Source organism: Anser cygnoides, chromosome 23 (genome assembly GCF_040182565.1).
Source record: "Anser cygnoides isolate HZ-2024a breed goose chromosome 23, Taihu_goose_T2T_genome, whole genome shotgun sequence".
Lineage (NCBI taxonomy): Eukaryota > Metazoa > Chordata > Aves > Anseriformes > Anatidae > Anser > Anser cygnoides.
In genome coordinates, this window is record NC_089895.1 from 3,960,427 (window position 1) to 3,974,325 (window position 13,899).

The following is a 13,899-nucleotide window of genomic DNA, read 5'->3' on the forward strand; positions in this document are numbered from 1 at the left end:
TGAATACAACAGCCATCATAGAAGATGTCATGAGCAGCCAGAGTAAGTCAGGTTAACACTGGTTAGTAACGTTGCACATGGTTGCAGGGATGCTCAAGTTTAGAATCCGCTTCACTACAACAGCAGCCAGAGAAGTGTTAGACGATAAGAAAATATGAAACAGAAGCAGCCGAAAGGTTTCAATGTTAAAAGGACTGTAAGTGCCACTATGACAGGTGAAGACAGTGGTTCATACTCCAAGACTTGCTACAGGCTAAAAAGATATCCGGAATCAGAGTTTCAGAGGTGGGTTTTTTTGTTTATTTTGTTTGTTTTTTCCATGTCACCTTGTTGTTTAGTTTAAAAAAGCAAAAACATCAACAGTCTTCACTGTCCGAAGAACCGAGTTTCAGAAGAATGTAGCAGTAGTGACTTTTTTTAAAACTGTTTTAATTTGAATTCTCAATTTGATATCCTTGATTTGTCCTCTTCTCAAACCCTAGAGCTTCCACATGCTAAGAGTTATGCTTGTTTTGCTTCTTCATTATAAGTTTTCCATCTTTTGCTAAATCATTTGTAATGAGCAGTGCTTCAGGTTTTCATATGCCGGGAATATTTATTCAGGTATACTGCCACCAAAAGTTAAGCATATCCATTATTGCCTACTGCAGCCAGGAGTTAAAGTCAGACTACCTTTTTTTTTCTTTTTTTTTTTTTTTTTAAAAAAAAAGGATTACTAATTTAAGACCTCTCCAACAAACAAAAAAAGTCCTATGTAATTAGTGTGATCCACTAGAAACCACATCATCTTCAATAAAACGCAGCAGTCAGTCTCTAACGAACCTCTAATGTCTGTATTTTTCACATGAAGAATTAAAATACATTAGAAGTCAGGAACATTAACAGCCAGTTACTCTACAACCAAAGGAAACCGAGGTAATTTACTCTGCACCACAGGTTTCTAGACTTAAGACTTTGGGTAGAGGACCATGAGGAATGGGGAATACAATATAATTTGTCTTAGGAATGATGAAAAGGAGTAAAAGCAATATTGTTCTACCCTATGGTCAACAAGCTCCATAGCCTAAGAATCACGTTACGTGAGCTTCTTGTGACCTTATGTATCTTTAGTATTCAAGAATAGCACTAGAGAATCAACTTGTACTAGTTCAGGCCAAAACATGAACAGAACGCCAGATTATGAACAGAACCAACTCGTCATGAGTTTACAGGCGACAAACTTTGCGGCCTAAGGAAAGATCATCTAACAAACTGCATGTTGCAGTGGAAATAAAAGATGCCCTGAAGGAAAACACTGCACAAACTACACGTTCAAGACTACATCCAGAAAGGCAAAACAAACTACTCAGACGTTAAAGCATAAATGCCACAGGATTATTCTTACAGATTACAAGAACTACCATATTACTACTTATGGGTAAAGGCTGTCTTGCTTATAAAAAGCTGATTAGGTGACACTATGTAGTCATTGTCCTGCATGCACTCTGAGATTAACCAACCCAATTAGTATAGGTATGTACTAGCATTCTAACACTAAGGGGTCACTGCAAAGGCATAATGACCAAGAAAACCTGGAAGATAACTTGAGCTCTATTAAACACCTTTTCACATTCAATTTGAAAAATGGAGAACGATTATTTCTACTTCCAAATAATGCCAGCAAGGCGAATAGATATTAGTTGCAAATTTTGGAAGAAGAGTTATCACTTCTCTTTTTTGTATAGCACATCTAACTATAAAGAAATGCCAAATTGGTTGGCATCTCAGCACAAAACCAAAACATTTTGGAAAACACTATCTTATATCCAAGATCATAATCCCGTTTAGAACAAGAAGAGTATTTATATGTCAACATCAATCTTATATAGCAGCAAGATACAGAGCCTGACAGTGTAGCTGGATATTGTGGCAACATAAATACTTTTAAAGTACACAAGCTGGAATGCATTCCCAGATTTCCCGATCACTATTCAATTGCTGTTGAGAGCTAAAGAAGGCATTAATCCTGTCCATTCCAGACTGCATAGTGACACAAAAGTGACAAGATGTGTCAAGAAGTTGTGCTGTATGCTCATTAAGCAGTGTAAAAAGCAGCATCCTGCTTAACTGACCAGCGACCTCATTTATTATGATCCTTACAACTAGGAAAGCTGTCCTTTAGAAATTACATTGGTAATGCATGCAGGATAGTCTTCCACCTTTGCCCACTAAGTGATCAGCAAAAAAAAAAAGCTTAAAGAAACTAGTAACTATACTACAGTATTAGACAAACAGCTATTTAAATAAATCTTCCCCTAATCATAAGTACAGGGAGAAACAAATTTCCGTTCACAACACTTGCAGCAATACAGCCTTATTTGAAGTAGACCCCCAGGCAGCCAGTTCTCTCGTTTAATTCATACAGCAGCTTCGCATATGCCCGTCACCAAAATTTAAGGGATGGAATTGCATCTCCTTTGACACACAGCCAAACCTTGATGCTTTTTTTCTTTTCATGTGGAATTGTTTTTTGCAGTACTGCTTTCAACTCCACAAATTAAAAAAATGAAACTGAAGAAACATTATATTAGTTGCATCTTAAACTCCTTTCTGAACTAAGTCTTGCTTTGACTCAAAGTCTGCAGCAACTCCTCGCCACCCAGGAAGAGTACTCCCTTGTAATGGAGTAGTTAGAGATGCAGAAGGCTTTAAGTGTACTGTATAATATAAATTTAAAAAAAAAAAAAGGATGTAGCTTCTATCTACGGAATCCGGAGTACTCTGCTCCACTATGCTTTTGGGAGAAGGTTAAGAGTAGTTTAAACCTCTGCATGCCTTTAACATGAAGTTTTCAGGGGTCTCAAGCTTCTAATACAAACAAATGGACTGTGACTTTGGAAATCTTAGTGGAATTATGGCACAACTGCATTTACATTCTGGCTAGAAGACACAGTGTAGTTAAAGCAGAATCAGAAGACTCAGATTTTGTAAGGAAATCTAAATTTCGTTCCTGGGCTTGGTCATGTTTTCAAAATTCACAGGATGCTTGGAGATCGCATGCATTTCTATTTGTAATGAACTTCAGAAGACATTTGTTGTGAAAAGATTGAAGTCTTAAACAGGAAATCTGATAAATTAAGTCTGATTATAGGAAGAAATAGGTGAAGTGGTGGAATTCCCATTGTTCTGAAGGAGTTAACGTTCCCTTTGCACACTTATTCCCTAGTCATAACCCCACCATCAGCACGTGTAGCATTAAGAACCTTAACAAGGAACTCCATGCAGGGGAAGGGAGAAGGGTTAAAACATGCACAATGCAGCAACATTTTCAGACATCATTCAGAAAAAATAAACCTAGCATATCATTGTTCTAGGACTCTCTTTGGCAGCATAAAATTAGTACCTTCTGGTGATCCAAGATCAAAATCAAGGCAAACATCCCAAAAAGTAGCTGATTAGACTATTGAAAATGAACTTCAAAAAACGTAAGAGCATGGAAATGCTCTTCTTTAAGGTTACATTGCAAGAAATCTGACCTGTCCCAACAAGAACTGATTAAAGCCTCTTCGGTGTCAATTACATTCCCAAATTAACACGAAGGAGCTCACTCACACTGATCATAATCCATTGTAGACACGAAGTATTTAAAAGCAAAGGGATAACTGCATTGTGCAGACAACCCAAGCAGGTTTCCTAACTTTCAGATAAGCAAGGACAGGAATTACTGTTGGCCAAAGGTATAGTTAATCTGAAGTAAGGACACATACCAGCCTTTGCTGCTCCAACAAGAGATCTGCTTCCTCTTTTTCCTTCTTATACAAGATCTCCATTTCTTGTAATCTGAAGACAGACAGAAGAACAGAAATAGACAGATGATTTTAGTTTCACGTTGGTGTTGATCTAAACACAAAATCCACTAAATTACAATGACAAGAGTAGAAGTCTTTCAATTTAAAAAGAATTACTTGTTATAAAGTTACTGTTTTTTGTTTGTTTGTTTTTTAACTCCTTTAACCTAAAAAAAATTAAAATAAAAAAGTACAATTTACTGGGATCTATCAATTCAGCGCATACTATCAATTCAGTGCATTTCATTTGTTACACGGGAGATGTCTATTATGGTACTACATAAGTGAAGCTACCTAAAAGTTACAGTGCAGTCCTTCACCAAAATCTGGTCTAGGGAATTAATGGCAGGTGCTTAACTTTTTTTTTTTTCTTTTAAGGAGCTACAGCACTGAAGTAAAATTGAGGAAGTTTTCTTAACTTTCACTAGAGGTAGCGGTGACACTAAAAGTCTGAACGAGCACTGGAATATGTTGGAAGAAGAAGGGTACTTGAACTCTGTTTATTTTTGGAAGGTTCATTTAAAAGTCTTCCATATATACAACAGACATTAGCTTTAGGTTTTGCACTGACACAACTCATAGCCTACAGCTGTATCTTTCTTGTTGCAAGAAGAAATTCTGAGTTCTTTCATTACCTTTTCTCCATCTCCTGCTTCATGTCAATGCCCTGCTTCTCCAGAAGCTCCCTCTGAGCAAAAGTCCAGTCAACTGGCTCAGAGGGAGTCTCAGCTGATGGTGTTTTCTCTCTTTCTGCTCGTGCTTGCTCTGGATGGTTGAATCGGAAGACATGGTTCTTACCCATGATGATACGATTTCCTAAAAATAGCAACACAAGTTAATTCTTTCAGGATTCCAAGGCAATTAAAAACATCACTGAATGATTCATCCCATTTATCCTCGCGTAGCAGCGGAAAAGATTGCTCAATGAGGATTTTAGTATACATTCAAATTAGTAGGTGACAAGGAAGAAAAGAATGTCTGGTTTGTACAGAAAAGGCTACTGGTGATAAGAAGCAGTGCTCACAGAGGATGGCATCACCCTCAGAGATCCAATCAAACATTCTGGAAAAATTTATCAAAAATTAAAGGATGGACTTGGAGACTGACCAGCTGTTGCAGCAGATAAAACATTCGCTAAGTCCCATTCCTCATCTTTATTGACAGCACTAAAACATGGGCAAAGGCCAATTTAGCAGAAATTTCAGCCTGGAAAAAGTCTAACTTCAAAGAATGGAATGCATGGTGCTTACTTTTCTTTAAAATGTGGTTTCCATGTATTGATTTAATTTGTACCCTCATCAGTAATATTTATAGAAGGATTTTAGTTTCTTTTAAATAATGTGGGAAGAGCTGTAGAAATGTAATATCATAAATCTTTCAGCTAAATCCTAGAGATATCAGATGTCCAAAGAGCCTGAGACATGTGCTTGATAGAAGACAGTGAAATTCCTCTGCTCTCCCAGAGAACATATTAATGTAGTTAAAATAAAAAAATATATTCCAGTAAGTAGATCTCCAGAGTAACCAAAACTGCGCTTATGAATATATTACTAGAACACAGGCATTTCAAGATGTCAAGGCCATATCTAAATTCTCCAGGTAACTCAATTGTCTAGATGCAGAAGGCAAATATCTACTTTTTTTTTTTGAAGAAAGTAATTACTAAAGGATAGAGTCATGGTTTTCAGTATGAGCCATATGCTGTCAGAACAACAAAACATTTGCCCTTCATTGTTCAGGCTTGTACTGAAGTCAGTACGCTTGATTCCATGCAAATACTGACTTATAACTTGGTGCAAATAATTCTGAGGTGGTTTTGTTTTTGTTTTAAACCAGAGGAAAATGAGGAAGGACAAAGAAAGCATCGTGTCTTGAAAAAGATGGGTTAAAAAGCGTAATTTAGAGAACTCACTCCCTCCCCTCTAATTCTTTCCCCACACGCCTTTCTAAAGGAATGTAGGGGACTGAGTGGGAAACCTAATGAGAGAAAAGAGAAGCTGTTGTACTCCTGCAGAGGGTCATATCTTAGCTTTGCCAGGAAGCTGGGAATTTTCCATCAGCAGCTGGCAGTCTGTCTGCTCTGTCTCACTGAGACTGCCAAGGGCAATAGGCTTGGGCAAGAATGTACTAGAATAATATCAGGGTAAGCAAAAGGACAAGGAGGATGCTGCGTGGCAGTGAATATTTAAGTACACTTACAGCTAATGCAGCAAAGAATGAAAAAAAACCTGCTGATAAGAGAAAAATGCTACCAACTTGTTTAAAAGCTGCACTCCAAGAAGGTAATACTCCTGCCCTTTAACAGCACCCAGCACTTTCAAACAGTTATTCAAGTGTCACAAAAGAACAATTCTTAGACAGTCTGAAAAAAACATCTGTTCCAACATTTCTTACCTGAGCGCAACTGCACAGGCTGCACAACCCTCTTGCCATTAACATAGGTTTCTGATCGTTCACAAGGCTCCAGAGTAACAATAACTACAAAGAAAACAACAACAGATGATACTTTAGAGAGCACTATGTAGAAACAGCTAAGTGTGCAGACCCTCATTTTCTGGCTGTCTGCCTACTAACACCCTAACAAGATAAAAGTGAATCACTTCTTCACACTACAATGGTTAATAAAACCCCACCAGAGAATCAACACTACTGGCATCTTAATATTGCAGGTGCCAATTATTACTAGTTATTTTCTAGTTTTTCTGTATTTCCAACACTTTACTAGGGGAAGTAGATTTTTACCTTCACCATTGTTGTTCCTCTCGCTCCGGAAGATACAGTGCTCTTCTTTGATATGAGCCCCACTCAAAACAATATCCTGCCTTCGCTCAGCATCAGCTTGGCCAACCCTGAGTCCAAGAGAAAACAATTCCAGAAAATTCAACAATAGAAAACATTTCAAGAGCAAGTCAGACACTTTCTACAACTCTGTAAGACACTACAGCTATCCTTCAAGTGAAAGGTTTGTAGTGCTTAACTCTGGGTTGTACAGGACATAACAGATTTACTGGAAATTGAAGGAAAATAGCTTGAGAAAAGGAAATAGAGAAGGAAAATAGCTTGAGAAAAGTAAAATGTTCTCTCTCTGAAAACATACAATCTGAAGAGAGAATTGAAACATTAAAAATGTCTGAATTTGAGGTATTTCCTTCCCTGTGTAGTCCCCCTCTTGCTACAAAGTGAAGCAGAGGAGAACAAAGGGACAGGAACTTCCAGTGGTCCATTTCAGCCAGAATTATCCCTTCCAATAATTACCATCTGCACTTCAACAAAAAAGCAAAAATGGCTCAGTAGGCTCTTGCTGAATAATTTGATACCACAAGCAGTTTCATGTAGCTTCCAGACAACAAGAGGAGGTTGGCTGTATCCCAGAAGCATGAAGATTCATGTCCATTCCAAACTGAAATATTTGAGCAATTCTACATATTTGCTCTTCATAAAAATGGACAACTTAATTTTCAATCCTAATGTTTATGAACTTGTTGCTTTGCTTATTACTCTAAGTATTTCTACTGCCAGCTGGCTAGACTCAAAATTTATCATGATTTCTTAAGCCCTAAGCTATTGTCATCGCTCCGTGGTGAATTCTCTATAAGTTTCATACTCTTTTCATTAGGTCCAATACAAGCTGGAGTAGTACAACAGCACCTGTGTACTGTCCTCCATTTGTACCCCAGGAATATAGAAACCAAGCAGCCAAATAGTGCTTAATGCACCAGAGTTAAGCAAACCAGCCTCTCTTCTCCCAAGAATCTTGACAACAAGTTTTAGAATATAGTCTGTTTTAAGTTCCAATTTTGGCAATTAAATTTAGGCTCATGCATGTGAATTCAGAACTACATTAATCGTGCATTTACACTGTCAGCCAAGAACACCATGTGACTGGCTATAGAAGCGTATCACAAAGACAAGAAGGCATTACATCCAAGAAGACAGCAGAAGAGGCATGGATAACAGTTTGTTTACATGAAGTGAAAGCTCAGCCCTACTCCATTTCCTTTTATCAAATACTGTGGTTTTCAATCCTCAGATCATCAAAATCGCATTTCTAGTGTTTCATTTCTTCTGTTTCCCTATATTTAAAAAGGGATATTCTGCTTTCTTGTACTGCCCAGTGCAGTAATAAACATCTTATAAAGCAGAGCGACTGCAAAAATTACTTCTAAAGCACAAAGTAAACTGTAAAGGGAAATCAATTTGTGTACTTTTGCACCTACAGCAAATGTCATGCTTTCTTTATACACAAAAGTTGAGTAACTCAAGGAATACTTATTATTTAAGCTCAAGGTGTCTCCAGCATAGGAACTTAAGCAAGCAAAGAACCAGACATCAGCATATGACTACCAACCCTCACCTAGTAATACCATCTTTGATGTAGTAGAGCAGACATTCAGACATGAGTGGATCTTCATTAAGGTTTACAAGATGAGGAGTCTGAAACAAAAAAAAAAAGAAATGTTAATTAAGAATGGAGGACCTACTTCCATGCTTCTTCCCACAATTGTGGAGAGTGCAGATTAATCCAGTTTAGCTACGTATATCCAGGTTATTCCATAATCCATCTTTTTAAATATAACCTCCTGCAGTACTGAAGAGCATCACGAAGTTAACAGCAGAAATACAGCTCAGATTAGTTGATATTTCAGACAATAAAGCAAAGAGGGGGAATAGTTAACGGCTTCAATTTAAAAAAAATGATTCCTCAGAAAGTCTCTGTAAACTTTGATATGGGATGGCCAACACAAGAAAAGGGTGCTTAATTAAAACTTTGAAACTGATGTGGAATCAACTTTGGCTTTCCTTGGAAGTTGTTTTGGCAAAGCATCCATTAAAGTCAAAGGAAAATCTAGAACTACCATCATTTTCTGATACAAACAACTAAAAAGCTCTTCATCTAAAGTGCTTCTAAATTTAAGTTCACTACAGTTACTAAACCAACCTTCTTTGGTGAAAAAACCCCATTGGAATCAGCAAACAAGTCACATGGCCTTGGTGTGAAAATCTAGCCAGTAAGATAGCAGTAAGCACAAGCACAAAAGAAAAGCAAAAATGGTTAAACAATGGAAGATGATGACAAAAGTGTTAGTAAGTCTCCCTTCATTCTGTTACTCTCATTTAGAGAAACTAAACAAAAGGAAATAAGTTTGGTTAAGATTCATTGAAAACACTGTGTTCTTCAATTCATTGTAGCTGCAAAAAAGTTTACTTAATAGAAATGTTAATAGCACTTAGTAATTTTAGAGCTTCCATAAACTGTCTGTTCACAATGAAACTTCCCTTTGAATTAAGAAGTCTGATTGCTTATGGCCCAATGGAAGACTAACTAGAAAGACAGAAACAAGGGGCTAAAAGACGTTTTTCAACCCCTAAAATTCATGAGGGCTCCTAGAACTGTAGCCAAAGATATGCCATGCTATCAACCCTGTTCACAGCATTAAAATAGACATTCAGAGCTGTATGAACTTCTTGAATCACGAGGAAACTTGAGAAACCAAATCCCAGACATACTCAACTGCTATATCAACACTATGACTGTACTACTTGACACTCTGAAATTCAAGCTGTACCCTATACAGATATGTGAGATCACTTTATATACTACGCTCTAGGTCTGAATGTGTCTGTCACAGGCAACAGAAGGCTTTGTAAAAAAATAAAGTTCAACCATTTGAAAGATGATGCTGGCTAAACCTGCTATTCACTCCTTCTGAGATCTGCTATTTACCCAAGGACAATGGTCTTCAACATTCTCCTGTACAGCATTCCTCAAGCATGAACTGAAGAATTTTCCCTGCTCTCTTCTTTGATGAGAATATAAGTAATTAAATTTCCACAATGCATTTGAAGTAGTTTCCTGTCGTCAAAAGCACAACCAGTAGACTCAATAATGGTTGCACAATGTAATACCTTTTAATTTGTGAAGTGTGCAAAATTTACCTTAGAGAGTTCAATTTATAGCTCAGCTGGTAAAACCACAGTGCTGTCCTAGTAGCATATGATTATATCTATACTGGTACCTCAGAAGCATTAAATCTTTATTAAGAACTTCAAAATTTTCTATCTACCACAATTTCACAACAGCAGCCACAATACTAAGAGGAGAACTAATGAGAGATCTGCAAGGACAGCAAGGAACAGAAGCAGCAAGGACCAGGTCAGAAGTTTTACTTCTAATAAATCCTTTATGGGTAAAAATGAACACTATCTATTACCAAAGCAACTACTTAACTCAGATGGCATTTATACACAAACCTGATCAGCTGAAAATGCATCAAAAGAGTCATCAAAAAGAGTTGATGGCCTCTGAGGGAAAATCTAAAAGGAGATTAGGATCCATAACATAAGAGAAGGAAACGTAAAGAACACTCAGCGATTTAGCACCTTTACAAACCTTAGATGCTTCTAGACTAGATACCAAAAGCTAACCAGAGCTCTACCTACTCCAGACATAACACACTAGCACTCCTTTAACATAAAGATAAAACATTTAAACCAACTCTGCTGTCCTATGCCTGCAGACAGGGCCCCATTCACCCTCTGATCAAATTTATTAGACTTGCATATGCAATGCTCACACTAAAATATTAGCCTATGCTACCTGTTCAAAGATATGAGGTACAATGAAGTGCATTCCTTTCCTTACACTTCATTAATTCTGCATTAGCTGCATAGATAGCTTCTTTAAGTAGATCATTTTATATTTATAGCATTGATTTATGCCCTCTTTCTGCACAGCTCTGCTTCTTTTCATTTCCAGAAAATAGAACTATTGACATGTATTGAAAGAAATATTCTTTCCCCGGCCCCCACTGTGTTCAGTGGTTGGCTTGTTAGATTACAATCCCTTTTCTTGTTAACCTTTTTCCACCTTGGAAAATTTCAAGAAAGGGCATCTAAACAAGACTTTGAACTCTTCTATGTATCTCAGAGATGAGTAGCCAGAGTACATCAAAGTCACACCCAGTAAACAGCAATGATGTAAGAGGCAGCATTTCTGAGTTGCTATTGATTCAACAGACACACAAGGAGCTACAAACACTTCCACCGGCAGCACAGATTTTCCTAAAGGAAGGCACAGAGTTCAACCATTTGGGGATATCAGAAATCTCCCCATGAACTTTTCATACTGCTCCTATTTCATTGGCACATCAGGCTAGCACAGGCTTCCCTACCTTAATGACCAACGGAAGCTATGGCAGGCAATATGCTTTACACAGCTCCCTAGAAGCACTGTGTCATGTCATTTCGCACAACAAACAGCACCCAACTTCATTGCTATGAGCAAAATAATCCTCAGATGTAGAGTGTTCTAATAAAGGTATTTCCAAGGAGGTATTGTAAAAGGAACTTATTCTGCAAAGTGTCCAAGCCTCACTTACATTCTCCTGTACCTTACATGGACACAAACCCTTGTGTGAATGGCAGTTCTTTCGTCATCCTCTCCCTGCAAGTTGATCTGCCATTGACAGACATGATTCAAAAATTATTAATTTTCTCTACCTTTTTAGGTGAGAAGACTCCCAGCGTTCCTCCATCTTCACGAATGGCAACTCCCATTTCTGCCAACAATGCCTCCCTGAGAGGGTAAAACAAGTCATTTACCATATCTTAGGCTTCAAAAGATGCAATTCTTAGACAACTTAAGTTTTCATTTTCACTATGAAATACATTAGACTTTCAACCAGCCCACCCATGGACCACACAACAAGAACTGTTGCCACCTTATAACACAATAGGGCACATTTCTAAACTTTAGCCCCAGAGTTTCTAGGCCTGCAGAACAGGAACAGCAAAAAAAAAAAAAAGTACAGATGTTTGACAGTATTTAGTGCAATAAAGTATCACAAGGTAAGTACATTTTAGGACACTGACCTTCCTTAAGGTGGAAATGAATGTACAAATCTGTTCTAAATTTAAATATTTAATTTAAATAGAGCTACCATTATTCATTAATTTACAAAGATTTAGCTGGCTATTCCTGATCTAATGTAAGAAGTATTCTCTCCTTAAGACATAAAAGGGATTTTATTGGGTCAGACAAACCACTCATGTAATACAGTACTCTTGACTTTGACAAAGCAAACAGTGACTCCAACAGAGAAGAATAAGAACATAGCAAACTATTTTTTTCCTTATTCTCTCAGTCTCCCAGTTTCTTCCCAAGAAAATTCCAGAACTGAGGGTGACATTTCTTTTACATAGCTTTCCAAGTGTTTTCGGTGCTGTTTTTCTGTTTTAGTTTGTCATCTTTTTTTTGAATTCAACTCCTAGCATCACCAGCATAATGCAGCAGATTTCTGCAGCTTACCAATCTGTTGTGGGAACTTCCTATTTGTTTGAAATCTACCACCTGCTCTGCTTGATGTCCCTTAGCTCTTATATTAGTCCGTGAATAATTATCCTCTATCCACCTTCATACACCTCTCATAATTTTAGGGACTGCTCAAATTGTTTCCAGGCAAAGATGTTACCCTTATGTATTTTATAAACATTTGATATTCTAACAAACAATGCTTGGTTTTGTTCCAACCACCTTCTGACAATTCTTAAGCATGGCTTATTGCTTTAAGACTCAAGTCAAACCACAGCTGGAAAGCTGGAGTTGTATCACAATTTTAGATACTCTAGTACAAAAACCTTAACCTTATCTGCTTACCTTAAGGGCCAGAATTTTTGGAATGTAAGAGAAAGGTGGAAGGGGAAAGAAAGAGACCAGAAGTGCATGCTGCTTTACAACAGAAGCCATAGCAGCAGCTCTAGATGTTATCCATACTGCAACTCTAAACATTAATGCTAGGAAACATTGGAAAGGATGTGGCCTTCTCTCAGCATTGCCCCTACCGTTACACATAATACAAAGGCCAGCAGATTTATCACTAAGCCCTATTCCACTGTTCCATTGCTTTTGAACAGCGACATTCTCCATTTTCCGCACGTCTATTTAGCAGAAACCACCCACATGTACAGCATTTCTAATTCCTGACCTTTCCATCCTAATGGCCTCTGTTTTCCTCAGCTTCTCTTCCCATGTTTCATTCAGCTCTGCAATGATCTTCTCAGATTCCTGTGTAAAAATCCCACAAGCTGTTTTACAGTTTTCTCAACAAAGTTCCCTCCATAATACACAAAATAATTAAAGGTTTTATCAGTGCTAGTTGTCAATTGAATTTTGGGTACAAAAAGTACCCAGTGCTTCAAATCAATAAGTTGTCTTCCTTAATTTTTTAGAGTTAATATCCTCAAAGGTGAGCTGAGAAAAAAGACTTCACATTTAACCTCAATCAGACTTCAATTTGAACCACCTAAAAATGGCTTTTTTCTTTAAAATCTAATTTACAGACTTCATTCAGTAACTGGACACCAGGGAACTGCAGAGACCACACCATTATTTCCATGGTAACAGCAAGTTTCTAATAGGAAAGGGAAATGCAGCGTGTGTTCCAGCCCATTGCAATCCCTGTGGCACTGTCTCATGGACAAGACATGAGAACGAAGCACAGATTCAATACAGCCAGCTTTCCCCACTCATCCACCCATAGAGATGGGGGGCTTTGGTAAAATAAAGAAATACTTCACTGTAATGCACTTTTGATGCGGTTCAGTTCTATGCAGAATTGGGACAAGGCTGCTATTGTCTGGATAAAGCATGCTATTCTGTGTGCTTCACATTTTAATCTGTGGGGGCTGGGTGAATACAACAGTGGCAGGATTATTCTGCCTCCTTTTCTCAACTTTGGGGTAATTTGGCTTTCTGAAAGCTGACTGCATTTGCTAGTCAGACCTAGTCCACACTAGCATTGACCAGGCCTCTTGAAGTCTTTACTTAAGATCAAATTTCCCATAATTGCCACTGTCTCAGAAAACCTATAAACAAAAATCAAGATTGTCATTTACAGTTTCATTGTAGCTCCAGGCTACAATCAAACCCATACAATCCTACCAGGAAAGGCTCTGCACGAACCCAATCTCTAGCGCACCTCAGTTAAACCCACTTTCAAAGGGGTACAAGGGGGTTTCAGACAACTGCCTACAGAAACAGCAGTATACTGGACATATCTCTGCTGAAGGCAAG

The 13,899-nt window shown here is 37.8% G+C and overlaps 1 protein-coding gene across 12 annotated transcripts in view; it reads right to left on the bottom strand.

Annotated features, from left to right (window-relative positions):
- The window catches only part of KIF1B (kinesin family member 1B), a 96,669-nt gene that overhangs the window by 43,762 nt on the left and 39,008 nt on the right, over nucleotides 1–13,899 (bottom strand). For all 12 annotated transcript variants that reach the window (XM_048067733.2, XM_048067729.2, XM_048067725.2 and 9 more), the window contains 7 exons: nucleotides 12,812–12,891; nucleotides 11,328–11,403; nucleotides 8,182–8,261; nucleotides 6,570–6,676; nucleotides 6,222–6,305; nucleotides 4,463–4,643; nucleotides 3,747–3,819 (listed from right to left, as the gene is read on the bottom strand). In XM_048067733.2, coding sequence (XP_047923690.1) covers nucleotides 3,747–3,819; nucleotides 4,463–4,643; nucleotides 6,222–6,305; nucleotides 6,570–6,676; nucleotides 8,182–8,261; nucleotides 11,328–11,403; nucleotides 12,812–12,891 — 681 coding nt within the window. The remainder of the gene's footprint in view (nucleotides 1–3,746; nucleotides 3,820–4,462; nucleotides 4,644–6,221; nucleotides 6,306–6,569; nucleotides 6,677–8,181; nucleotides 8,262–11,327; nucleotides 11,404–12,811; nucleotides 12,892–13,899) is intronic.